This window comes from Platalea leucorodia (genome assembly GCF_965183815.1).
Source record: "Platalea leucorodia genome assembly, chromosome: 6".
In the NCBI taxonomy this organism is placed as follows: domain Eukaryota; kingdom Metazoa; phylum Chordata; class Aves; order Pelecaniformes; family Threskiornithidae; genus Platalea; species Platalea leucorodia.
In genome coordinates this window covers 84432519-84460385 of record NC_138828.1, presented here as the reverse complement: position 1 = coordinate 84460385, position 27867 = coordinate 84432519, and the positions used below count along the sequence as shown (strand labels likewise).

Here is a 27867-nt window from a genome sequence, read left to right as displayed (position 1 = left end):
GGGAGAGTGGGAAGGGACCGCACGTACACAGCCTGCTGCTCCAGCAAAGAAGGGAGGATGCAAGAGCCATTTCTGACAGATGTTTCTGTAAATGATTCTACTGCTGGGGATTAAACAGACCCTCTGTAATCTGTTTCACTTTTTAACTTCCCATATAACATTTTTCTTAATATCTAACTAAATCTCCCTTGCTGCACAGTTACTCAAAATTACTTCTCATCTTACATCCCACGATGGTGGAGGGCTATCTATCACTGTCCGCTTCTAAACCGTCTTGTTTACATATTTGAGTGCTCTGATTTTGTTTCTTCACAGGCTTTATCCTAAACTAAACAAACCCTGTTCTTTCAGCCTTTCCTCAGCCTGCAAAACCACTTATAATTTTAATAAAATTCCTCTGGGATCTTGTCATCTTCCTTAGCACGTGTTGTCCTGCCAAATAGATGGACCTAAACTCCAGCTAAAGCCTCACTGGAGCTGAGAAGTGCAGGATAATTGCTTCCTGTGATAAATATGCACCACTCATGTCCCACACCTCATGTTTTCTGGTTTGCATCTCATTGCTTTTTCTTGTTACCACCTCCCACCTCATGGTCATGTCTCCCATACTGCTGGCAAGCCACCCATTTCCTAGGTTTACATCTCCCTCCTATCCTCTTGCACTCCCATTACCAAGTGGCACTTTTGCTTCTGTTCAGTGTCATCCTCCTGATTTTGGACACTGCCTTTAACAGATCAAGATAATTTTGAATTCCATTCTTGTCCTGCATATTGCTTGTGACCCCCTCCTCATCTTCTGTCAGCCACAAATTACATAAATCTATTTTCTATTCCATCATCTGAGTCATTATGAGAATATTGAACAGTACCAGACTCAGGACAGACCCTTGGAGACCTTCTTAGTCTGAAAATGTGCCATTGCTAATCTTCTTGGAGCACAGTATTCATGAGCACCCACTTTACCATGAATGCTCAGAGGTCATTCTTATGGGCACATAATATGGACCTGTGCCAAATAGCTTGCAAAAGTAAAATCATACCATGTCACCCCTTGCTGTGCTGGCCAGTCTTATCCACATGATTGGTCTATAATTCATCTGGTCCCTTCTTCTCCTTCTTTAAAAAGGGCATCTCTTTGTCCACTCCTTTGGGATTTCATTCTTGATGAGGACTGGGAAGATAAAGATGTTACTTTTCTGCCATTTCTTGTAGTTGATATACACAGACTCTCTGACAAGTATCAACAGCCTCTGGGAGAGCCTATTTCTGTATCAGCAGTTGTGTGGCAAGGGAGGATTTTAAAACAGTATTTGAAAGGAGAATCTCTTATTGTATGGAGAGTGTGGTGGGACATGACAGGAAGCAGCCTGGATGTCATTCTGAAGGTCTTGCCCAAAAGGGTCCTCAAAGTGCTTTGTCTTCTTGGAACTGCTGCCCATCTCATCACTCACATGTCCTGGTTTGGGCAACAGCCGAAGTTCAGGGTCTTGCACTTCATTTTCTCAGAGAAGGAGAAGCCCATGACATTCATTCCAGATACATTCCTGTTCCCAATTCATGAGAATGTACCTGTCCATCAGTCGATCACCAGCACAAACATCCTTCCCTGCACCCTCAGCCTCACTTAATCAACTGCTTTCCAGTTAAGGGCTCTTCCATAGCAATTGACTGCAGTCGGAGTCCAAGACAGATGGAAAGATTTTTTACTCTTTTCATTTTTTCCCCAGTGTTAATCCTTTTTCAGGTTTACATCTTTAAAGAATCTGAAACACCAGATGATATCAGGAGGAGGAAAGTGATACACTGCAAACAAGTGTAGACCAGGAAAGAGGAGTGCTGGGATGAAGGGGGGTTAAGTTAAGGTAAAACCTAAAAAAATGAAAAATAAAATTCATCAGCAGGGCGGGTGGGTCACAGTTAAGAGATAAATGAAGTTCTGACTTGTAAGTAAGGTCATTAAAAGAAGGAATCTGGTTTAAAAAAAAAAAAAAGAAAAAAGGAAAAATTTTAAAACAGTATTAAGATGTCTTTAATGGCATTGGTGAACAAGGCATAGAAATCTGTGCTGTCAGATCCTAAGCGCTCAGTGCTTCAGCCTCCAGAAATGCTCCTCTGTTCATGAGACAGAAATTAAGGGAAGGGTTTGGACTATCTACTAACATTGAAAATAATTTTTAAAAATAGAAGCCACTGCAATGTGCATGCCCCCGAGAACAGCAGGAAAGAAAGACAAGTCCCTCAGACTGTGATTAGATCCCAAAGAACTCAGTAGGAATATTCAGAGAAAATATTTTCCTTTGTCTGCCAAGGGAGATGTTTTCAAGACAATGGCTAAAGATGTATTTTCTTTTATGCTGTTAGCTGCCCCTCTTGGGTCCTTGCAAATTGCCCTGACCAAGAAGACTTTGAGTCTGCATTTTCAATGCCCTGATGGGAGATGTTGCTTGTACAAATTTTCCTCTGGGCTTTAACTTGCTCCTGAGACTTTTGACAGGAAAGTGCAAGAATTATTTGAAGGAAATGAGAGCATTGCAATACACATAGATGATATCCTGAAAGACGGGGGGGAAGACAGCAAAAGGGAGAGACAACAAAAAGCTGCAGAAATGGGTCAGGAAATGGGACATGGCAAGAGAAATCTAATTTAAAATCAGAAATGTGAGATATTTGGGAGAAAGTGCAAGTGAATCGACATACACACAGACTCTGGCCAAAGCCAGGCGATTACAGAAATGCTGCTTTGACAGATAAGAAAGATTTGCAGAGTTTAGTTCCTGAAATAAAACGAGATGACAATTCTTCTTTCTGGGATGTTATGCAGAAAGGCTCAAAATGAATCAGGGCTGCCAACCTGGACAGGGAGTTTTGGAAGTCAAAGAGAGAAGAAAGAAATCACCTGAGTTTTGGCAAGCTGTGTCACCCAAAGATGACCACCTGGCCATTAAATCCCTCTGCAAATGACTCGGGACAGTGTGACAAAACTCTTGTGTACTTTGCAGACTGGTGGCATTGGTTTTCAGAAATGGAAACAGCATCTTAATGCATAAAGGGGAGTCTTTGCTCCAGAAGATGTTAAAGAAAAATATTCAGGTAGGGAAGATGGATCCCAACAAAAAATGGACCCCAAATTAATTGTTCCCAAAGCAAAAAGCTCGTTCACCTTCCAGAAAGCAGAAGGGTGTTTAGCTTTCATTTTGCAGCTGCATCCATGCAGTTTGTGCAAAGCAGGAAAAGAAGAGCTGAGAGCAGGCACAGTCCTGGGAGCGTCTGAGAAGTCTGTTCTTGAAGGCTATGCAGAGAACTGCATAACGCATGTAAATCTGTTGGAAGAGATTTCTCTCATCTCAAACACAGTAGGGAATAAACTTCTGGAGGCCATGGCAAAAGACAAGACATTGCAAAAAGCTGTTAACACTGTCACTGAAAGAAGGCTTGGGAATTACATATCAATTCAAATCAGAGCTTTCTGTAATTGATATTATAGCATACAGATGCAAAAATTAGTAGTGCCAAAAATACTACAGCCCTGAGGTATTCTATAGAATCTGTGATATCTTGAAAAATATGTTGCAGTGGTCACAAATGAATACAGAGATGAAGAAAATGGATATGCGTGAAATGTGTCAATAATTTCTATCTTAGAGAGAAAAAACAATGATGATGTCTCAGATATGGTGGATATGTTGGATTATCCAGGGTACTCTGAGACTGCATTATTAGAGACTCTTCTATTAAGGTATCTTACGGGAAACAGTAAACCTTTATTTGGCAGATATGGGCTCCCAGAAATGGTCACAGTGTACAACTTAATCGACAGGACTTTGCAAGGTTTTGAAGAGTTGGTGAATGCCAGAATTCTTCAGTCAAATGATTTGAAGCAAAGTGGAGTTAAGGGAGTTAAAAATTACATATATATATTTATATATGTGTATAAAACCACTACAGGCTCTGAAAAAGATCTGTATCTCACTCTGCTGGACTTAAGAAGACTGCCTCTAAGGCACTGATCATTGCTAGCTGAAATTTTGCTCAGAAAGCTGAGAATCAGACTGTCTTGCTTATTCAAATCTGGGCTGGGAAGCTGAGCTGATCTTGAGGCACAGATAGGTAGACAGACGTACAAAAATACATCGACAAAATGAAATGATAGCTGAGGAGCTCAGTTATTACAGGCTCTGTGGCTGATGACCCCTGAATGCTGTTTTAGTGGCAGTTGAGCATAAGCTGCAATGCGAGAAGAATTTCTGTTTGCAAAAGGGGGAGATGTAAAGGGCTTACACTCAGGTTAATCTAGGAAATACAGATCAAGAGAACATGTTAACAGCATGTTTGCCAATCTCCAAACTCAATATAGGCCTGTGAAATATTTCTTTTAAACATAAATCTTGCTACAGGTCTGGACTATTGAGGAACCCCACACACCACTGTACTAAGCTCTTTGGGGATCTCGCAGCTCAGGGACTGCAGTTAAGAGTATACGCTTATCATTGCTCTGCCTTGAGAAGAGTAAATGTAGCCATTAGAAGCACCAGAGAAATGCCTGTACTAATAGTTGGAGCACGTAGCACTTCCTTTCCTCTAAAGACTTGGAAAATCAGCCCTGTGGCAATTACTGATAATGAACTTGAGCATGTAATCTAAGCAGTGGAGACTGTTGTAAATGTCTGGCATTTTGCTGATGTCATGAATACTGCTTTGATTAAATTATTCTTTAGTTGTCCCAGTTCCCCCATTTACAGACCTCCATTTATCTTTGCATGTCTCTACATAGGATCGTACCACCCTTGTCCCATGCTTCCTGCATCTGCTTGCAGAATGCTCCGCTTGTTCCTTAACTTAGACTTTTGTCTGGGACAGGGACTTTTTATTTCCTTACTCTGTGTCAAACCCAGCTGATGACCAAGGTCATTGGCTTCTTGATGGTGGCACAAAGCAAGTCATCGACATTGCAATTGTAATTGGTTCCCCAGAGAGGTGGTAGATGCCCCATCCCTGGAAACATTCAAGGCCAGGTTGGATGGGGCTCTGAGCAACCTGATCTGGTTGAAGATGTCCCTGCTCTTTGCAGGGGGGATGGACTAGGTGGCCTATAAAGGTCCCTTCCAACTCAAACCACTCTCTGATTCTATGATTTTTTTGAAGTCTCCAGCTTCCCATCTAAAATTGCCCCTTTTTGCCACCTTTCAGGGTGGCAACATGCTTAAGTACATCCTGCGCCCCTCCAGTGGGGGATGGATTTCTATCTTTGTGGCTGCTATAGACAGATCTTGCTTAGAAAAAGACCTCACCAGGACTGTTGCTTTCACCATTGCAGTGGAGAGCTCTGGCAGTCACACACTCTTCTCAAGAGCAAGAGAAAATGTCGCAGTGCTGGACAGGGCAAATGGAAGTCACCCGTGTGTGGAGCATTACTGACGATTGCTATCCGTTTTAGATCGCTCTCAGTTCATCCGAATGCAGCGCCAATTGAAGTGGTAATGACTCCTCTTTCAATGGCAGCTTTCATTCGGAGTATTTTGATATACCAGTAAGAGTTGCTTTAAAATGCCAGCAATAAAAACACATTCAAAGCAATACACTTAGTGCCTCGGCTGTAAAGTCCCTATATGTTCCCATCAGCCGTATTTTTGACTGAATAAATGCTAGGCATGAACAATACTCACTGCATTTTCCACAGCCCTCCCTCCACGTGCGCGCACGCTCATTTGCACGTGCACGTGCACGCACACGTTCTCTCTTCCCTGCTTTCTGGAGAGATCAGACTGAGGTTTTCCAAGAGACGCAGGCAACCTCAATGTTTCCCACTTCGCAGCCATCGCCAGTTTTGCTGCCTCATTGTGCCATGTCTCTCCAAGAAAATGCATAATGGATTCCTCTCTTAGGGACAGGATGCCCACAATGTCTCCTTGTCTTCTTCAACATAATATCAAGAATAAAGATCATTCTGAATACCAAGAATCCTTGATATTGAGTCACCTTCCTTGGGATGTGCTTTCTACAGCATACAAAGGTCAAATACCAGACTGAAAGGCATGAAATCAAAGCTCTTGCTCACCACCATCTTTTGGGTGAATAGGGGTATGTCTGAGCCCTGTCCAGCACATAGATCTCTGGATGAGGAACACGAGAGGTCAGAAAGGGAACAGAAGACAAGCTGATATGATGAAGCAGACGCAGCCAGAGTTAAACCCAAAAAGGAGCAGTTTTGGGTCTAAATTTGCTTTACTATGCCTCAGCAGAGAATCTTTATGTTTCTACCATGTGGCCAGGACATTTTAAAGCCAAACCTAGGTGGAACTTGTGGTCTTATATGTATTTCCTTTAAGTACTTAGAGATCTCCTCTAGCCCTTGAGACCTCACAGTCTTTAATACAGTTGTCCTTACAGCTCTCTGCTAGATGTGCTCTTATCTTCGCAGACAAGGAGCTGATGTCCAGAGACCCTTGGTTATCCCACAGGATGGGATGCTTATTTTTACACACCTGTGTTACGATTCTAGTGATCACAAGCCCCACTAACCACTGTCTCCTGTTAGTGGTATAACTGGTTAGCTTTGGGATGGGGGAAGCACCTCTGTTACACCAGAAATCAGGGACTGAAGCCCCCTGATATATCAATATAATGGTGTCCCCAAATTTTGGCAAGCAATGAATGTGACATGAACCAAGTTCACTGCCAAAACTAGTATCTTGTTGTACGATAGGATCTTCAGAGGACACATTTCAGAATAGCGTGTACCCAGTTTGAGGCTTCATGGATGCTCAAAAGTTTTAAGCCTTCTTTCTGGTCAGATGGATTAATCTTATTTGGAATAGGTACACAACTATTTGCAACCAGGTCATGCACTGAGCGTGACGGTCTGATTTGCATCTTCCTTTCATAAAAATATTGTTTATAGCTGATTCAGTGGTTGGTCTGGTTGAGTCAGTCCAGCAGGAAGGGGCATTCCAGAGGCATCTTTAGAAAACAAAGGCTGAAGCCTTGTCAAAAAGGATGTGTTAGTCTAGGAGAGTAATGATATCTAGGGAGACTTGACCCCAAGTTATCATGAGAGTTTTCATGAAGAATTGTTTTGTCCTTAAGGGTAATGGAGGCATGATGTAACTTCACCAGACCACAGACACCCAGAGGGCTTTGGATTTTCTTCCAACTTGAAAGTCTGCAAACACAATCCAATAACTAATGCCCCAGCCCATGATTTTTTTTTTTTTTTTTCCAGTCAGGTTCTAGTCATTGACTTGGTGGGGTAAAAATAAATTGCTTCATCTTTTCAGGCTTCATCAAAGTCAGAGTGACACTTATCTCCTTGGCAAATGGCTAAGAGATCTACAGATGAGAGGGGCTGTCAAAGACAAATGGGGGATTATTGAGTTCATCTCAGCAGATGTCCAAAACGCGACTCACCGAGCCCTCTTTGGCTTTCATTTAACACTTGTGGCCATCACATTTCTCTCTCGCTTTGCATTGTAAGTCCTCACAGGGCAGAGAATAGCCCACTAAAATTGTTTGTGCATCATCTGACTTGCACAGATCCATCATGCCAAAGGACCGGTGGGATGGCTTGCTTAATAACATTCCCACCACAGCAGGGGTCTCGACCTACAGGACATCACAAGCTTTCAGGCTTCTCTGAAGGTATCTAGGTGTCCTGCATTAGTCTATGATAAGCAGCAAGACAGATCAGAGGACTGTGGTTTCTTCTGATTTTGATTTCATGCAATGAGTAAATTATCTTCTACGTGGATGAGCTATTAGAGGAGAAGGAAACACTTAGTGAGTGTTATTGTATTTATTTGTATTTCCTCAGTGTCTGTAAAGTGTCCTGCTTGAAGGCACTGAGAAAATACAGACAAAAGATTGCTTATAACCTGAAAGTAAGGGGAGAAAGGTCAGAGCTGGAGGTACAAAGAGTCAGGCAGCATATTTTTAATGCCTGCTTGAGACATGCAGCATGTTGTTGGCCTGAACTTTCCGGCGTTGCTTTGACACCCTCAGACATTACATTCCTGAGTTGTTCTCAGCAAATTCCACTACCCCAGTGCTGACTGGGAAGAATCACTAACAAAAGAAGATCAGTTTGCGCTGTGGGATTTCATTACGCATGTGTTATGTTTGTAAACCCATCTAAATCCACAGAGGGCTCATAGAAATGAACAGCGTCATCTTCCTCGCGTGAGCCGCTCTGATCTAATCCAGCAAAACAGTAAGCCCGCCCTCAAAGAGTTCATGGTGTTGGAGCAGTGACCATGCACCAAGCCCAGGGCAAAACAGACGGAAGGGAAGGGAACTTTCCCTTGCCTGAGGAACAGCATCCCGAAGGGGATTGCTGGGCACTAGGAAATCCAGATGACAGCTACAAGTTCTGGGCAAGGTGTGTGGGATCTCCTGGGAGGGCTGTTCTCAGGCAGGTTTGGGGAAGGACCATCAGTACGGCAGAGGTGTTTACTGGCGAAGCACTGTTATGCTTTATACGCTTCCCCCCAGACCAGGCAGGGTGCAGGGTTTTTTTCCAATGACATGAACCCAAGTGAGTACAGGTTAGTGCAATGCAGACAATGAATTCCCAGTGTAGGATTGCCTCTCTTGCGTGTCTCAAGCACGCTTGAGTGCCTCAACCCCATTGCAAATGAGGCCCCTGAAGAGGGGGACACCTGTGAGCCGTGACTTCTTGCACTCCTGGAAAAAAATCTAAGGTATGCAGGTGGAGGCATGTCCAATGTATGCACTTGGAGGAAAAGCAGTCCACTGCACACTCTGCAGCTATTTCAACAGTAAATGGGAAATGAAGTTTGAGCTGTGTACAAGGGCTTGTTCCTTAGGTGATCCTGAACACTTGACTGTAAAATCATGATGTGAAACCATAGTCCATAGCGACCACTTGCATTAGCCACCTGCGCCCATTCATGCATCGCTATTCGTTTATGCATATTTGCGAAATACTAGGAATATTTCTTCCAGACTCCCTTTCCCAACATTTTTCACTCCAGGACAACTATGTGTAATAACTTATTTCTGACAGTTTTGGGTAAGTTGAAAGTTTCTGGATATCAGGAAGTTGCCTATTAGCAAGCACTAACATCTATCCCACAGATTTGATTTGACCCAGCCTATTAGGATTGCCCAGTGATGACCAATTCTCCCAGCTGAACACAGAGAGATGGTCTGGTGCCCTCCTCAGGTTTAGACCCCGGTTCTGCAGGTGTCTGTCTCCTTAGCACAGGATGCAAGTAGATTTTGCAATGTCCTCTCCCAGCCATTTACATGGCCTATGTGCCGGCTGGCAGACTGACTCTGGCATGAGGAGACCCATCCAGCTTTGCAGGCAAACCAAGGCTTGTAGACAGACAGCTTCTCGTGCACCGTGACATGTTGCATGTGGTGTGTCTGGTCAGCAGGAGACCTCTGAAGTGCAGCAGGCACATGAGGTGGCAGAGCAGAAGGGATCCCACAGCATGGAGGATTCATGAGCACAGGAGATCCAGCCTGGGCACGAGGGGAGTGAGAGGCAGGAGCCTTCCACATCATACTTGTACTCATAGTGCAAGATTTGGCAGGCTTGATTTAGGAAGAATTATGCAAAAGATGTCTAACTAACCTAAAGGGGTAATAAACCACTCCTGTTGCTTTGTTGGAGATTTTGGATAGTTATTCTCCTCTTAGCAGCAAATATTGTAAAAGCAAACACCAAACACCCTGGAGTCAACAGCTTGTCGTAGAAATAATGTGTTCATCACTCCCTAGGAGTGTGCATGAATCAGGGATATAAAAGGATTCACACCTAATACATACAAAAACTGGAGGGGAGGGGGACATATCCCAAAGCCCTGTGTTGAACAGCACCATGAGAAATGCTGTGCTTCCTCCTAAAACATCTGAAGCCCAAGTGTTGGTTGGATCAGAAAGGCAGAGTGGCAGGGCCCCTTGTTGGTGCTCTCCAGGCGTTTTGTTTGCCGTTTCCCAGCTGGCACATGGGGTCACCTTCACACTTCTCTACCCCAGACACAGCTGCATGTCCTTGGTGAAGGAAATGGTCTCCTTGGAGGAGAGTCAGACCTTCTTGTTCAACAAAATGCTCTTTGAGATACCCATATAAGAAGAACCAAGGATCTGTCAAGGCAGAAGAGCTGGATTTTTCTCTTACTCCCGCACACTAGGAGTAACTTTATGTAAGTGTCACTGAGGTAAGCAAGAGCAGAAACAGATGTGCAGCATAGCTACAAACAGGATGCGAAAATAAACTCATTACTCCATCTGCCCACTGTAAACAGCGTGAAATTAGCAGCAAGCGAGGAATAAAAATCCAGACAAATGGCCTTTTAAAGAGAGCAGAGGGAGCTGGAAGGTCTGCTATTAGAAAAGCAGAGGCACAGAAAACCCAAGCCATGCACAACCCAGTGCATATCCCGAGCCCCCCAGTCAGTCGGGGCAGAGGCGGAGGAAAATCCCGCGGTGGAGAGTCTGCAAGGTGCTGGTTTTGAAGGAAAAACCAGAAAGGCCACTCCATCTTTGGGAGAGAAGACCTGATTTTGCTTTTGTCCCTGCCTGTTAGGAAGCACCATCTATTTTATAAGTCACAGAGATTATTTTTTTTCCCTAAGAGGCAGTCTCTTAATGTTGCATAAAATTACTCTCTCAGGGGTAGTGTGAGAAGGAAAACGTGGTGTTATGTTGTCTCAGTTGCAAAGACATCGCTAACAATAAAAGCCCCTGAATGATTTGGTTTTTAAGTGACATGATTATGGAACGGGTCATTCGTGACGCTCCAAGTTGCTTCAAGCACCTCTGCCGTAAAGTCTGAATGGGGGTGTTTTATGCTTTGGGCTTGGGCTGTAAATATTCACCCCTGACCTTTGTTCTATGAAGCAAATCTCAGCTTGAGGATATATTTACTTAAAATTTTGCAAGAAAATTTCTCCAATGGTCAATCTGTTTGATTTATTTAAAGTGGGATCCCAAAGTGTTTTACCGCTTTTACAGGCTGGCTGTGTTTATAACCATCCTGGGGAGTATCTTCTGCAATTCATGTAGCAGAGAGGGGAAAGAGGGTCATAATTTCTATTTTAACCTACTTTTCTAGCAGCTGACATGACACTGACAAAGTCATCTCTTCTAGAATAAAACCTGCCGTGCTTTATCCTTGTCCAGAGGAGATTCTTTGGAGAAAGCCAGGGCAAAATACGTCAAACGCTCTTTCCCCCCGCCCCATGGATTCTGCTCAGATATGTGCATGGGAAATTCAGTGTTGTCTGAAAGCAGAGACTATGAGCAGCTCCGGCTCATTTTATAGATCTCAGTGAAATTGCAGACCAAGTGATATTTCAAGGAAACTGGTTCCTTGTGTTCGGAGTTTGTCAAGATATGACAGCCCAAGGCAGAGTTTCCTACATGTTGGAAATAATTTCTCTCTCCACATTTGGCAGATCCAAACAAGCCTTGAGTGCTAAATAAACCAGGTCTATGAATAAATCAGGGGTAGGAGAATTCAAATTTGAGGTGTTGTGAGATTTGAGATAACTGAAAGCTTGATGTTGGCCATGAGGCACTTCGAAATAGTCTGGAGTTTGAAGAAAGGTTTTGCATTTGAGATGCCATTGGGATATTTCAGGAGGAAACCTCCTGGTGGGTTCACCCAAAATTTGTAATAAACGTAATTGAAATATCTGAACTCCAGCTGCTACTTCCTACTCTAATCAAGAGCAACAGAAGCAGCTCCTTCTTAGCAAACACCCTGCGCCTGCTGAGGGAAGAGAAATGGATATACTGGGCTCAAGGAGTGAACTGGGAGGGCAGTGGAGGCAGATGCAGGAATTCAGGGCAGGAGAGGTAGCAGGTGGAAGGAGGAAAAAGGGACTCTATGGAGAGATCAACAGACTCTTGGAGAGAGGGGAGATCTCATGAAGCCCTCAGAGATGGAAATCAGGGCCCTGCATTTTTCCCAAGAGACGGGATTTTCTAATGATGTTGTCCGAGTTGGGTCTCACCAGGAGCAGACCTTGGAGGGACTCAAAAACCAGAAGGTGCCCTCGCTTTATCTACCCCATGAAGGGTAAAGTATCCTTATCCTTCTGGTTCCTATCCAAAGGGAAGACAAGTTCTGTTGGGGACAAGGAGTTCCTTTGGGAAGCATTTGACAAGTCGTCCTTTAAGGTCATGACAGGAGTTTCTGTTTTTCTAGTACAGCAGGATCCAAAATTATGTTATAGGCATGGGGACCGATTCTCCCCTTCCATAAACCAGGTTTCCCTCTTCATCACTCCCCCAAGCCATGGTGCAGTCATGCCTGACCTACGTCAACATGCTCCAGAGCATCACACCAACTGGAAAGCGTGCAGTTTGCCTTGTCCTCGACCCCTGTCTCCTCTCCTCCACCTGGGTGCCACCATGCCCCGCTGAGCACGGCTCAGCCTCTGGCTCTGCCATTGCCAAGGTGCAGCCATGCAGCCGTGAGCCTTAGAGTGAGCGCAGGCCAGGACCCACCCCCAGGAGCCAGTCTGCATGTGGCCAGCCTGCTTTAGAGAGGAAGAGCATTTAATAGCATGGAAATGGTCTGCTCCACACCATGGGGGCACAGCACCACTGAGCATGTTTGGTTTATTGGTATACACGTTGCAATAATGTCTTCCTGCCATGCTTTCCTCTATCCTTTCAGCATGGGTAACAGAGGACTTTTGGTATTTTTACAAGTAACTGAGGAGAATTTACAGAAGCCTGGGAAAAGCCAAGACAAAATGGTGGGAGTCCTGGGGAGGTGGTGACAGTGAACAAGGGCCAACTCCTCGGACACACGTGGGCTAATTCCATGTCAAAACACCCCACACAGAGCCATTCATAGCTTCAGGGAGGTGCAGGCAGAGTTAAATCATGTGCCAGGAGGAGAGGCTGGGGTCTCCATAGCATTGGGCTGCTGTTAACTTTGAAAGGCAGAAACGAGATAGAGATCTGGGGCAGCAAAGTGGCTGGAGAACATTTTGTGCTCCAAGCAGGAAAGAGCAAGCACTAGGAGCTGGTCGAGTCTCTGCCACATATAATCCTGCTTCCAGGCTGACCCCATCCGGGGTCACTCTCTGAAATCAGGAAGAACCTGGTCTCCAGGAGAGAGGTGACCTCTCCTTCTGGCTCATCATCTGGAGGCCACATGCATCTCACTGCTGCTGGTGGCCCAGCAATATGGAAGAGAAGGCTGGGTTGAGGTGTTGAATCTCAGCTTGTGTCTTGTCTCCTTAACGTCCCTCCAACTTCCTTTCACCCACTCCTGTTCCCCTGTGACACTGCTGAGCAGTGCTGCAGCACACTCGAGCCGCCAAGGTGTTTCAGCCCCATCATGGGGGAAATCCATGAGTAGGAGTGGCAAGTCTGAGCATTTAAACCCTCCAGTTGACCTGTTGGAGAGGGATCTGCCCATTTAAAGACTTCAGAAGCAGGATCATTGCTTGTAGAGTGGACAGTGATGTGAGGGATTTCCATCTCTGCATGTGAAGATGGACATCCCGGCCTGGTCCAGCTCACGGGAGATACAATTCATTTCCCACCTGGGGTTGCTCCATCACCCTCACACCCCTTCTCTGGTTTTCTTGCAGAAGGTATGGCGGAAGCTGTCAGCTCGAGCAGGGACTGTCTTCAAGCAGGCGAGTCCTGCACCAACGACCCCATCTGCAGCGCCAAATTCAGAACCCTCCGGCAATGCATCGCAGGCAATGGAGCCAACAAGCTGGGCCCCGACGCCAAGAACCAGTGCCGGAGCACTGTGACGGCCCTGCTCTCCAGCCAGCTGTACGGCTGCAAGTGCAAGCGAGGCATGAAAAAGGAGAAGCACTGCTTGAGTGTCTACTGGAGCATCCACCACACGTTGATGGAAGGTCAGTCGAGCAGGGTGCTCATTTCTGGTGATCTTAGAAAGGAATTACTGCTGGGGCTTTCTACAGAGCTCCCCAGCACCAAAGTAGCTGCAAAAAAGGTCACCCCTGTAGTATCCCATTCCCTCTCAAGACCTGCTGACCCCCACCGTAATGATATTTTGGGGACAGCAAGCCTGAAAACCTGAGACACCTCCTTCCTTCTTTTTAGCCTGGCCTCTTTTATATGACGTTCCCAGTATACCCTGAGATCTTTTGCTGGGGAAATGCATGGTGTGTTTTGCATCAAAGTATGCTAACCAAGACCATGAAAGCGGTGGATTTTACAGAAACACTATACAAAGCATGGGCATTGAGGAAAAAACAGCATGAACTTAAAAAAAATCATTCTCTTGGAGGCTCTCAAATGCACCAGTGTCTTCGGGTTAGTGAAGATTTGGGGCTGGTGACACCAAGTTGGAATTTAAAGTGTTCCCAAGTGTTCCAAGTGTTGGATTTTGACGTTTTTTTTTAAGAGTCATCATAAAAGTGCACCTCAGTGGCCATAACTCTTCCTTGTCAGGCTGGTGAGTATTTTATGCACCATGAAAATTAAAATGGGGAATAAAACAGAACCTTCCAGCCATGGGCTGTGAAATAGATTAATAAAACACTGCTGGCTGAAAACTGAAAGGAAAGGTGCAGGGGTGATAACACAGGCCAAAAGGCCAAGCAAAACAAAGAGGATGGAGACTATAATGCACAGGCTTGCCAGACAAGGAACTGCTTAATCAAGCTTTTGGGTACCACACCTTGCAGGGTGCAGAGCGTAGTGATATGAACTGACTGGGGAAATAAGAGACCTCAGCACCCTCCAGGATCCAATCTTTCCCATAATTACTTGCCAGGTGAGCTTGTTTGCATTGAAGTGAAGCCTGGGGAAGAGGTGGCAATCCAGCCTCTCCATTCACCTTAACAGGCTGCGTTGCAACCCCTTCCCTGCTGACCTTTGTGGCCTGAAGCTTTGGACACAGTTCATCTGTGACGTGGCTGTGCAGGACAGTGGTGTCAGGATGACTTCCAGCTCCAGGACCACTGCTGGAAGAGCAGGGAGAGGATGGCAGGGAGCACTGGGAGCAGGCAGGAGCCAGAAATGGGTCTCCAGATGCAAAGTGGGAGATGGGTGCTGGGTGGCCAGGCTGGGGATGACTGTGAGAGCTGTTATCAGAGACTGCCAAGACTCTGCCCTACCTCTCCTCTGCTGTCGTGTCCTGAGCTCCGCATTTTTTCAAGCACCGGGTTCACTTGCTATGCAGATTCACACTCCTTTGATTTCCTTGCCTTAATTTCCCTGGGGAAATATATTTCATAATAGTCACATGTTTCAGAGTCCTTACACATGTTTAATTGACTGAGAAAGGAAGCCAATCCACACGCTCCGTGTAGGGCTTTGTCTCTCAGTCATACGTACCCAGGAGGCTGTAAAAAGCTTCCTAGAAGCCCTCTTATAAAATCAATTGTGGAAGTGTGTGCTCAGGGAATTTACAAAGCATACTATTTACTCAGCTTCTCTTGAGCGCGCCTGTGTTTAGCCACCTTCCCATTTGGAGACACAATAACATGATGACAACCCGATAACAATTCTCTGATAAGGTGCTATATCATCAGGACATAAAACTGCTATGCTGGAACATACAAATGGGCCCCTCTCCAGTCAGTAACGATGCAAGATATTTCAATGAAGGTGTAAAGCTGCCTTGTAATGCACCTGTGGTAATTGCACAAGGCTGTGTACCCTGGGAGCCATTTCTTCCTGACCGCAGCTGGTGATCAGCATATGCCCGGAGCATGTGGTCTGATAGTCCTTTTATCCCAGCCAGTACACCTGCTGCTGCTGTCCATATCCATCTAAATGTCCAATAAAAAAAAAAATGATACTGAGCTGTTTGCTTCAATAATATTCTGTGGTATCCATCAGGATGACGGGGCATTACAGACCATTGAGCGGATGAAAGGGAAGCACCGATTGAATAAAATTAGCTTCCCTGCAACTTAAAAATGAAGAGGGAAAGTTTCTGTGGGCGCTTTGGGTCATTAGCTCCATGCCAAGTAAGAAAGGGCTGTTGGCAAGGAGAAAGGGAGACGTGTTAATAAATATGAAGGCGTGTATTGCCACACACACAACCCTGTGCACAGACCTGGCTGTGTCCCAGAAACAGGTGAGGACCATTGACCCAGGGAGGGGCATATAGGAAATAGCAAGAATGGTGATGGAAACCCCATGTATGTAGGGAGCTGGTGGTTTGAACTCTGCCCATGAACAAAAGCCTGTGCTACAGTCTGGTGTCCTCAGTGGCAATCCCTGTAAAGGGGCCCAAGACTTGAGCTATAGAGGGTTGCAACTCAACAGTTCCCTGAGAGGCTGTTCTACTCCAAAGCTGTGATATATTTTTAAAAGCCAGTTACATCTTGTTCCCTTCCCTAAGGATATGGCCTCACATCGGTTCCTGTGACTCTGAGTATCCATTTACTTATGGCCTTTAGAGCACACGTCCCCTTGGACGCACCAAGCAAACCTGTGCTGCAGCTGTTGAACCTTGTACATCTCAGACATCCCTCATGAGCCGCAGTTGCCTTCTCACCAACTTCTCTTTTCACCCCAGGCATGAATGTACTGGAGAGTTCCCCTTACGAGCCGTTCATCAGGGGCTTTGATTATGTCCGGCTGGCATCCATCACCGCAGGTAGGTGGGTGGGAAGATGCTCCTACACTTACTGGTTCAGACTGGGGGGAAGAGGCTGTGGGATTAAGCACTACAGACAACGCAGTCCTTTGTGCTCTCTTGTGGTCTCTTCACAAAGCATTGCATAGTTCAGGTCTAGCAATCATTTTTCCAAGGAGCTGCTTATGAATCCTATGCTAAACTGGTACATGTCCTAGGAAGAAACACTTGTGATTTTCATCCTTTGTTTTTTTCCTGTCCATACTGTGAAGGGCTGGGACTGAGGGACATGGTAGGAAGACCTCTTCCAATGAGCCATCATGGGTGGGATGACTCTCCATAGCAGGTGGATGACCTGTGCCATGCAGACACCCTGCCGAGCAGGGGCTGCTTGGGTATCGTTAGGTATGAGAAGGTGCTTCCACATCAGTCACAGGGTCAAACTCTGCAGACAAAAAGGTCAATAACCCGACCTACCGGTTGATCCCAGCCACAGCCTTTAACCCCATGCCCTGAGGGCAACCTCAGGACTCAGATCCGTGTTCTGCTCTGCATCATGTAATCCCCTTAATTACGTGAGCAGAGCTGCCCAACACCTTTTAACCCCCTCGAGGGCATGAACTCCCGGCTCAGCAGTCAGAAGGTCAGTGCGGTAGCTATTAAGCCATCCATCACCAACATCACAGCTGCCACCACAACCAGTGTTCGACTCTGCTTACGCACCACAGCCATGGGGAAGATTTACTGACTGATTTTTGTTACCAAACTACCCGTCTGGGAGCAGGTAATGTACTCCTTGTGTGTCTCTGTGCCAAAACAGCAGTCCTGTTGCAGCTCTTCCCAAATGTGCGCCTGCCTCTGGGGTGGCATCCACAGCTGGAGTGCACCCAAGCGAGTAAGGAGCAGCAGGTCCCTGCAGCCAACGGACATCTGCGGTCCCCGCGACAGCAAGGCACGTAGGTGAAAATGTCCAGGAGCAAATTAACCCATCAGCCCTTGACTATCTGAGCAGTGAGGGGAAGGGGGCTGCTCCCTGACCTCACATCTTCTTATTGACTCCACTTGACCAATTTGAGCATGGAAAGTGAAGCATGCACAAAGCTGTTTGCTGGGTCATGGCCTTCTTTACTAGAGTTTTTCCCCTTTCACTCAAAGTCCTACAGGGCTCTTTAGAGCATGGCGAAATCTAGGGATGGGGATTTTATGCACGGTTAACACATTGTCAGGTTTTTAAAGCAGAGTGAAACCGGTTGGGCAGCAAAGCGAATGGGTCCAGAGCAGCAGGGAGATGTACCAAAGGACTCAGCATCCACCTAGGGATGTGAAGTTTCCTGGTTTAGCCTTTTTTCCCCTATTTATACTCATCCACACTGTCTATAACATAACTTATGACCTGCCGCCCCACGCCTGTCCAGTGCCCAGGATCATACGGTCAGCATTGCCAAAGGACCCTCTCAAATCTACCAAAAAAAATTCCCAAAAACTTATTGAAACATAAGACATCCCCATGACCGTATGCCAAGTCAGAGCAACAGATATTTTTAACCCAATTTTCCATAAACAATATATGGCCACTATTAAAACTGTACACATGGAATTATAACCCTCCACTCTAATTGTAGTGGTGATTTAAAAAAGCACATCCTCTGTTGTTGCGTGGGAAGAGGAGAAAAGCTAGCATGTTCCCTGTGATTCATTAGCTGAATGGGTAATGAAACCCTTCCAAGTAACTGTTTTCTACACGTTTGCTGACAGCTCCCCAGCGTAAACCAATGCCGTGGTGGGAACGCACCAAGCAAAAGTTCCACCCATCATAAAATAACTGCAAAACTTGGGATTTGACTTCCAACTCACCGTAAGCAGCGGGGACAACAGGAAGGGAAAAATAATAAATGCTCGGAGAAGGAGCATCTGATAACATCAGTGAAAATGAAGGAAGGCAGCCAGTTTTGAAGTGCTCAGAGAGACTGTCAATGTTTTAACACTTGTCAGCAGTGACTGTCTGGTTTTAACTCCCAGCCAAAGATAGGGCTTGACTCTGCATTGGAAATTTATCATTCTGGGGATTTTTTCTCTGTGAAAAAATCCTTCTCTGCTGGGGAGAAAGTCCTTCTACTGTGCTTCAGGTCATGAGCTTAATTCAGAGAGGTGAAAAACGGCCTCAAATTCATTTTCTCTCTCACGCTTGGAGGACCCCCATCTTATCTGTCCGATCAGACAGAGCCTAATGTCTCGACTGACTCCTACCAGGGACTCTGTAGCATTTCCCCCCTCTATAAAACAGAGCCTCGTCCTTCTTTGAAGGAGCCCTAAAACCAGTCTTATACAAATGCCTTTCCCTCTTAGCTATTCCCCACATTTGCAGAGGAGATCACTGGCACATAAACTCGCGAGACCCCTATTTGCCTACCAAAGACAGTGTGTTTCTCATCCGTCACCACCGTTTTTGCTTTATTTTCCTGATTGTTCCCCCTTGCTGCAAGTTTTCCTCCACCTCCCCTGCAGCCCCACAGCACACCCTTGCTCTCCCACCCAGACGGCTAATCTGGGGCTTTCTTTCCTCTCTTGTTTAAGAGGGTGGAAAAGCAGAGCGATTTCTCTGAAGCCGGCGAAGGGGTGACCTTGCGATGTGTGCAGGGAGAGACCCGCATGCGCTCACATGCAGGCAGCACCAAGGTCCCAGGGGCATCATGTTGGATGGTAGCTCTGATCCCCATTGCATGAAGGCACTGTCGCTGCTTAGGATGTGGGCATACTGGGCAGGACTGGTCTGGATGGGGGAAGCCAGAGCACTGTTGTAGCGCTTTGAGACCCAGACAGCTCTCAGCTGGGCAGGTCCTGGGATGAACAAAGCACAGCTGCTGCCAAAGCCAGACTTGACCCTCCTGAGGCCTGAGGAAATTCATTGCACAGATTAGAGAGTCTGGGGTGCAAGGGTTAGTGCAGACCACCCATGTATCTGGAGACCCAGCTTTGCCATTGACTTAGTGTTTGATCTTGAGCAACCTTTTGGAAAAAGAAGGTCCATTAGAAGAGATCTCATCCCACTGGTGTGTCCAGTCATGGCCATAAGTAGATGAACTTTCTAGTGACTGCTGTCTTCCCAGGCCTCAAGTTGGTTAATTCACATCAGTAAAGTGTTATGAGATGCCCAAGGTAGAGCAAAGCTTCATTTTATTAAATGTAAGAGCTTGGTGGAGCCAGCGCTGGGGTGTGGGGTTTGTTGTGTGGCCGTGACACCTCTTGGAAAAGGTGAGTAGAGAAACGGGATTTGGTTCTGCCAGGACACAGAGAGCAAATGTAGACTTCACCCTGGTCTCTGCTTTCCCAGAGTGGGTGGTGGTCTCACCGAGGTGGCCATGGATGGGAGCAGGATGGGGATGAAGATCTCGGCATAGGTTGGTGCTGCTGGTGGGCAGGTCAGCACAAAAGCCCATCACCATCTCCCACCACCCCACAGGGTCTGAGAACGAGGTTACCCAGGTGAACCGGTGTCTGGATGCCGCCAAAGCCTGCAACGTGGATGAGATGTGCCAGCGGCTGCGGACGGAGTACGTCTCCTTCTGCATCCGGCGCCTGGCCCGGGCCGACACCTGCAACCGCTCCAAGTGCCACAAGGCTCTGCGCAAGTTCTTCGACCGCGTGCCGCCCGAGTACACCCACGAGCTGCTCTTCTGCCCCTGCGACGACACAGCCTGTGCCGAACGCCGGCGGCAGACCATCGTTCCTGCCTGCTCCTATGAGTCCAAGGAGAAGCCCAACTGCCTGGCACCTCTGGACTCCTGCCGGGAAAACTATGTCTGCAGGTAATGTTTGCACACCGGGGTGGCCAACATGGAGAGCTGTCCCTTGGACAAGCCTGGGCTTCATCCACTGGTGACAGCCCGGTGACCAGAGCCAATGCACCCACCTGAAGGATCCTGTCTGGAGGCACCCATCCCACCACAACCCACCGACATAGGCCATTGCCTGAGTGGTTCCTTCCCATGACCCATGTCCTTGTCTCATACTCTATATAGAAGGCATTAACAGACAGAAGAAGATTTGAGAAGTTCATGCTGGAGCTTTTTTAAACATTTTCTGTGTTTTTTGGCTTTGGTCCTAAAGAAAGACCTGCTATGGAAATAGTTCCAGGAAGGTGCAAGCTAAGCAGGGATGTGGTGTGGGGTGCTTGCAGCCACTTTCACCAATCTGTCTCCTCACTGTCTATCTCCCCTAGCCCAGAGCATCCTACAGGAGCACCCAAGCTATTCTAACAGTCACAGGCACTTGTAGATACCTTAAAACCATGGCTTTCCTTTTTTTAATTAGAAAAATTAATCATATATATAAAAAATATACCCTTCTGCTGCAAGGCTGGATGTGCTAGTGATTGCAATAGGAGTCTCAGCGTCACAGTTCTCACTCCAGATCCACCACGTAGTGTGTGGCCAGGGTGGTTTGCTCCTTTGTTTCCATTTAAGCCCCATGCGTGCACACATGCACAGACCCATCCCAGTGGGCACACTCACAGGCATACCCCTTAAGTGTTTTTCTCTCAGCTGTACTGTTTTCACCCCTCTATTTCTCAAAAAGTCTTTGATATTCCAGAAGGTTGATCCACATACAGCTCTCGGGAGTGGAGCCCATCTGTCAGTAAGAGATGTAAGACCGTAACAGCAGCCGTACTGCACTAAACGTGATGGTCCCAGCCCCGTGTCCTGTGGCCAGGTACAGACTCCTGGAGAAGAGCACAAGAGCAAGTGTAGGACACATCTCCCAGTATTGTCCCAGTCTCTAATTATTGTGGGCTTTGGGACTTCCTGAGCTGAACTTCCAGCAACCACCCCCTACCAGCACATCATCTTTAAATTACAATAAAAAAATTGTATCTTTTCACAAAGGGAGGTGAGAGGAGCAGCAGCAGCATCTTGGAAGGGTGGGCTGGTACTAATACCCTCACCCCTCTGCACCCCAGAAACGTGGATGAAGGAGAACAACTGAGCTATACATCTGAAGGATGCAAAAGCCCCTGAGCCACACCAGCTCTTGCTCAGATTTCCCCTGGCTACCTAGGGAATCTGAAACGGACGGGTACTGCCCTCGCCCTAACAAGACAAGAGGGCCCAGTGGGGAAGAAGAGGTTCAAAGGGGAGACTGTTGCTTCCCAGGAGGCTGGAAACTGTTTCCTGCAAGCAGCACAGCTGTTAATTATCTGGTTCTTGGTCTCTGAATATATAATATAAAACATCCTCAAGAGACAGAGCGGGATCAAGGGGTTGACGTGTGACCTGGTCAAACCTAGCTGTGCAGAAACCACAAGGAGAGCTAGGAACAAATAATTTTTAAAGAAATAGAGTGAAATACTCCAGGGCTAACCTTGCCTGCACTGCTTAGTCCTCCTGCAGCTTCTTCACAGCTGTAACCCCTTGAATTTCCCAGCTTGGAGGGGTGGGCTCTACCAACATGAATAATACAAAACCTGCAACCAGTTCCTCCCTTCCCTAAATAATGCAGCAAAAATTTGGGCAAGAAGAGTTTGCTGGGCCATGGCACAGGAGAAAGGGGTTGGTACAGGGCAAAGGTGGGAACAAAGACGAGAAAAAAAGGAGAAGACTGGGGAGGAGAAGAGAAGTGGGCAGGTGAGCGAGTTGGAGTGCTGACACCGACCAGGAGCACCGACAAAATGTCTGGAAGAGAGAAGCTGTCTGGGAGGAGCAACATGCTTGTTTTTTTCTGAGATTGTCCAGGCAGAGCAAACATTTGAGGTACCCAGTTCACAGTTAAGACACTGCAGGTTGTCATCTACAGGGCCCTGCCTTCAAGTGTTGGCAGTGCTAGTGCTTGCTTGAGTTCCCTAAGCAGCTCAAAAGCCATGTGAGATGCCTTCTTACCTGGCCATGGGATGCCTGTTTAGATGGATCTGCGTCTCCGGTAGGTCCTATGTCCTAACTGAAAGCCCCATGGGGATGTCTTAGATATCCTACAATGTCTAAACACCACTAGATGCCTGTGTGCCAACAACTGACTCATCCCTAAAGAATCAGGTGGCCCATATCTGGTTGGCAGCATGATTTACAGAGTTTATCCAACCAAGCTAGCAGGGGAGCCACATGGAAAGAGCAATCTGGCAATCTGTCTGAATGACGCACCTACTTCCCTGATGGCTCAGACCAACAAGCCCAGCGTGTGACTCAAAGCTGCTTCATGCTGAGTGGTTTGGTTTGGTGTTTTGACCGAGACAATGTGAAAACTGAGGCACAGTGGCTTGTGGTCAGAGCTGTATGTCACACACCTCTTGCTCCACAGGCTCCAGAGTCCAACCTTCTCCTGAGAATGGGTGCCCGCAGCAGAGGATGTGGCAGCAGCCCTGATGACGGGTAGAACATTTCACATCTGAGCCTCTGGGCATTTCCCTTAATCTGAGGCTGACCTCAGCTACATTTAGAGCACAGTCTTTGAGAGAGAGAAGCTGGACCAGGGTGATTCTCTCTTTCAGCAAATCAGCCTAAAAATGAAGGCTTAGGTCTCTAGGGGAAGTTATTACCCAAGAACCAGGTAAGGGCAATGCAGAATGAATTCCCTCGCTGTCTGCAACAGCTCTTCCCTCAAAAACCAGCTTCACACACCAGAAAACAAACATTTCTTCCAAGACTGGACCTTTCTCACAGTCCTAGAGGAAGCCTGTAAAACATTAACTACAGCACCTATTCATGTCTCATCTCAAAGGGATAAAACCTACTTCAGGGTTTGTTGGGGGCGGGCAGGAGAGCATAAAACGACATTCATTCAAACTGGTTTAGCAACGCCTACAGCAGCAAAGGATTTTGCAAATGCGTTCCCTTCTGTAAATACCACCAGTGTGCTGTTATGTCCCTTTTTGCCCCGAACAGCTGTGCCAATATGTCCCATTTTGTGCTCTTGCTCCATCAGGTCACGCTATGCAGAGTTCCAGTTTAATTGCCAGCCGTCCCTGCAGGCTGCGAGCGGCTGCCGGAGGGACAGCTATGCTGCCTGTCTGCTGGCGTATACAGGCATCATCGGTAAGAGACTGCGTCCTTTGGCGGCTCTCTCTCCCACTCCCTGGGTGGGAAATATCTCCTCTGGGTGGGAAACATCTCCTCTGGGTGGGAAACATCTCCTCTTGCTCTGGGCAGCTAAAAGCTATGAGGACTGTAAGTTGGAGAGCCGAGACGGGGATTCAGGGAGATGCTGGGCTCTCTGGTGACTAGAGAGGAGCCTAAGCCATGAGCATGAGGTAACTTCAGGACAGCTGCAGCGGAGGGAGAAAAACCATGCGCCCTGGGCTGCTGCAAGATCCCAGCTTCTCTCTCAGGTGGAAATACATGGGCTGTCCCAGGGCATCTGCTCTGTCAGGGGTTCCCTGATGCCATCACAAGTGATGCCACTGGAAATCACCATCCACTGCCATCTTGCTGACTTCAGAGGATGTCAGATTGGGTTTTCAGATGCTGCAGAGTCCCAGCTGGCAGCAGTTAGCACAAGCACAGCCAGAGTCCAAAGAGAAGCGCCAATGACCATTGGACTTGGTCCATCCTGACGGATGGGATAGATTGACAGCTTTTTAGGTCAAGATTTCATTCCGGTTTAATCCTTCCTTTGTTGTCTCTGACCATTCTGGAGATTGACTTTGGCGTTTTCAATGACAGCATGGAAACCTTTACACACGTTCACATACAGTTTTTGAATGTTATTAGAGAACCTGGGTTCCCAGGAGCTGCCCATTCCTTGGACTGATGGCACGTTTTAATTGACTGAAGGCTTTGGTGGTGGTGGGGTGAACAAAAGGGTTGCGGATGCCCTGCTTCTCCTCCTGGGAGCACAACAGACCTGTGACACCAGCACTTGAAGGGTTTTCTCGTGCTGCCATCACGGAGGGGCTCGGCTGAGGCTGTAAGCAGAGCAACCCAAGGGAGCAGCAAGGAGGGAAATCATCGTCCCTTTCTGAAGGACCAGCCTTGCAGTAACATGTCTCCATCCTTCCCGGCAGGCAGCCCCATCACACCCAACTACATTGACAACTCAACTTCCAGCATAGCTCCCTGGTGCACGTGCAATGCCAGCGGCAACCGGCAGGAAGAGTGTGAGAGCTTTCTGCATCTCTTCACCGACAATATCTGCCTCCGTAAGTATCGCCTGGCACATTGCTGCACCAGCAGCATTGCCCGTGAGCTGGTGAGGCTTCTTGTGAATGAGGGTATGAAGATGCCCTGGTCCTCAAGAGTCTATAGGTGTCCAGCTCCCTGTGCTTTCATCAAAGAAGCTCTGAAAACCCTCGGGCACCTTGGGTGATGCAGTCAAAGGAGGCTGGAGAAGGGATGCATGTGCTTTCCCTTGGAAATGTTGCCCTGACAACACTTTTCTTCATCTCTTTCCCACACAAAGAAAATGCCATTCTGGCCTTTGGCAATGGGACCTACCTGAATGCAGCTGTGGCCCCGTCCATCCCCCCCACCACACAGATGTACAAGCAGGAGCGAAATGCCAACAGAGCCGTGGCGACCCTCAGAGAGAACATCTTCGAGCACCTCCAGCCCACTAAGGTAGGAAAGGGCTGACCTGGCCCCAAGAGATGGTTGGCCTTGTCTCTACCTCCTCCGGGCCCTCCAGCACTCCTCACCTCAGCTCCCTCTTCCATCTGTGTCATTTCAGCTACGTGAAGACATCCAACCTCCCCTCCACCTCCTGGAGTCCCTGATTCACCCTCTTCTTCATGCCCTGACATATTTTTCCCCAACATCAAGCACAGGGCTACATGCTCCTGTCCCTGACTCTGCCCTCCTGCTTGTTGGTCACCTCTTTTCTTTCGTGGGTGCTACAGACAGATATGGGTTTTTTTAGAGGTACTGGGAAATCCATGAGCTTTTCAGGAGTGTAGAAGGGGAGCCAGGACCACTGGTTTGGCTCCTCACCCTCCTGCAGGGCAGCTGCACGGCTTCAGACAAGCATTTCAGCTGCCTGGGACACAGGTTCCTCCCTTGTTAGATGAAGATCCTGGAGGTCATAACATTGAGGCTTAACTGACTGAGGTTTGCTAAGCATTGGGAAATTTCAGATGAAAGGTTCTATTCATCAGCAAAGTGTTAGTATCAAACTAATATTAAATTGAAATTATTTTGAAATAAATAACAGATTAATTTACTGATGATGGCAGTAGTAGGCATTAAATATTTTATTTTTAAATAAAAAGCAATGACCTTGATTTGCCACCCACCAGAGTAATTTTCAGAATGAATTATTTTACTGTTGAATAATTAACAGTGACCCCGATTTGCTGAACATTCAGGTAACAGAAGCTGTCAGTTAACTAGACTCCGAGGACTGAGCATGGGCTTTGCGCTGGGCTAGCCGATACCTTCAGAGAGCTTCCACACACGTGTTTTTTTTTTAAGCCTCTTCCCTGTTTCTTTTCCTGGGAAAACACCTGATTCACCTCCCTCCACTCTATTTTCACACAGCAGCAGGTTGGGAGGTGCGGAAATGTGGCCTCAGCTTCCCTCACTGCTTTTCAGGGCATGGGTGGCCATGCACAGCACAGGCATACTTTCATCAGGCCATAAACTTTGCACCTGGGAGATTTTGAGGATTTGCTTCCAGCCAGTGCTCCCCAGACCTCAGTGCAATCCAAGCAGTGGCCTGAGATCCATACCTTGCACTGACAACTTTATCCTGGAAGTGATGGAGAAGCTGTGAACCTCCCTCATCAGTGACCATTCATCCCAGATAGCCAACTGCTGCTGCCACCAGCAAGTGGGAAGCTGAAGAAAGCAACTGCAGTAAGGGATGGCCCTACCACATTGCCAACCTCCATGTGACAGCAGCACATCCCTCTGCTGAGGTGTGAGTGCTCCTGGAGCACGGTCCCTGCTGACACTGCGAGAGAAACCGGAGAGTTGGGTCTTGACTTTGGACTCAACTTCGAATCCAGACCCTGTTCAATGTTTAACGAAGTTGGTGCCCCTGGACTTGAGCAGGAAAGCTACGATGGACTGATTAGTCCATCTGCTTCCCATCTTCACAGCAGTGCAGAGTCTTGGCTCTGAATTATGTCAGTTATCAACTAATGCAAATAGAGGTCTCTAGTAAAGCAAATTTTTGGCCACGGATGTCAATGCACTGTGAAAGGAGAAGGGTGGGGTTTGTCTGCGGGGGGTAGGCACCCGGGGTGGGAGTCAGTCACGTAAACACATGCACTGTGTTTTGGAGTAAGCCACCTGGCTCCCAGCTGCTGCTTAGTGAAATGTCTACCAGCCCCATGGAGATGTATTCAACACCCAGGGGACATCTCAACCTGAAGAGGCCACCAGGTCATGCTGCTGGCCAGCAGTGGCTCCATAAGCTGCATGGCTCTCCATTGACCAGAGCGGGCATCCAGGCACCCACCTCACACAAAGACACCTCCAACCAGTGCCCAAACCTGTGGGCTGCACACCCAATGCTGTGCCCAGGAGGTGACCCTGCTGTATGCCACGGAGCTACCACCACCTTCGCCACCACCTCCAACAGAGCTGAGCTGACCTCTAGACTAGAGCTGGGGTGCTGAGACTAGCCCTGGCTCCCTCTGCTCATGCACACATGTAGGAAGACTGTGCAGTCCCCAAGCCCTAAATCCTCAGAGGGACCGAGGTGGGGAAGAACCACTCCACTCACCCCATGTGCCTCCTTTCTCTTGTAGGTGGCCGGAGAGGAGAGGCTCCTGCGGGGCTCCACTCGTCTGTCATCAGGGACCTCCAGCCCAGCAGCTCCCTCCTGCTGGGCAGCCTCTCCGCTGCAGATGTGGCTTCTCCCTGCTCTTGCTGTGCTGAGCCTCTTCGTGATGTGAAGCAAGGCAGGCGCACACCAGGCAGAGACTCTCTTTGTGTTGGTTTCTTTACAAAACAACCAGACCAGTAACTTTTTTGGGGGGAGGGGGGAAGAGGAGGGAGGGGATGGGAAGGAGAGGTGAGCACGTGGGCTTCCCGTCCTCCTTCTCATCCGTCTGCCAATTTATTTGATTTTATACAATCAGCATCATCGACAACGAGCTCATTCTTGGTCCTGGCCACCTTCCCACCCCACAGCTTGGTTGTTCTCTCCAGCTCTCTGCGGATGGGGTCGGAGCCACGGACAATTCCCTTGGAAAAGGTAAAGGATAGAGTTGAGCCAAGAAATGAGAGCTGCAAAGGAAATGCTTTTGCCTGCCCTAGCCAAGAGGGGAAAGACTTTTGATGGATGAGTTGTCAGGAGGTTTCCTGAAGCCCTGACTCACTCTGGAGGGGCTCTTGACAGGACATGTCAAGTGATGTGGAGTTCAGACTGTCTCCAGGGTTGCT

The 27867-nt window shown here is 47.5% G+C and overlaps 1 protein-coding gene across 2 annotated transcripts in view; it reads left to right on the top strand.

The window, feature by feature from the left end:
• GFRA4 (GDNF family receptor alpha 4) overlaps positions 1 to 27377 on the top strand; it is a gene marked incomplete at both ends in the record, with an annotated part of 72886 nt that extends 45509 nt beyond the window's left edge. Inside the window, 7 exons of one of the 2 annotated variants that reach the window (XM_082316179.1) lie at positions 13578 to 13856; positions 16496 to 16576; positions 20016 to 20361; positions 23468 to 23577; positions 24546 to 24680; positions 24941 to 25098; positions 27231 to 27377. In XM_082316179.1, the coding sequence (XP_082172305.1) occupies positions 13578 to 13856; positions 16496 to 16576; positions 20016 to 20361; positions 23468 to 23577; positions 24546 to 24680; positions 24941 to 25098; positions 27231 to 27377 (1256 nt within the window). Of the gene's footprint in view, positions 1 to 13577; positions 13884 to 16495; positions 16577 to 20015; positions 20362 to 23467; positions 23578 to 24545; positions 24681 to 24940; positions 25099 to 27230 lie in introns of both variants that reach the window. The other variant, XM_082316178.1, reaches the window with a different exon arrangement.
• Between the last annotated feature and the right edge of the window lie 490 nt (positions 27378 to 27867).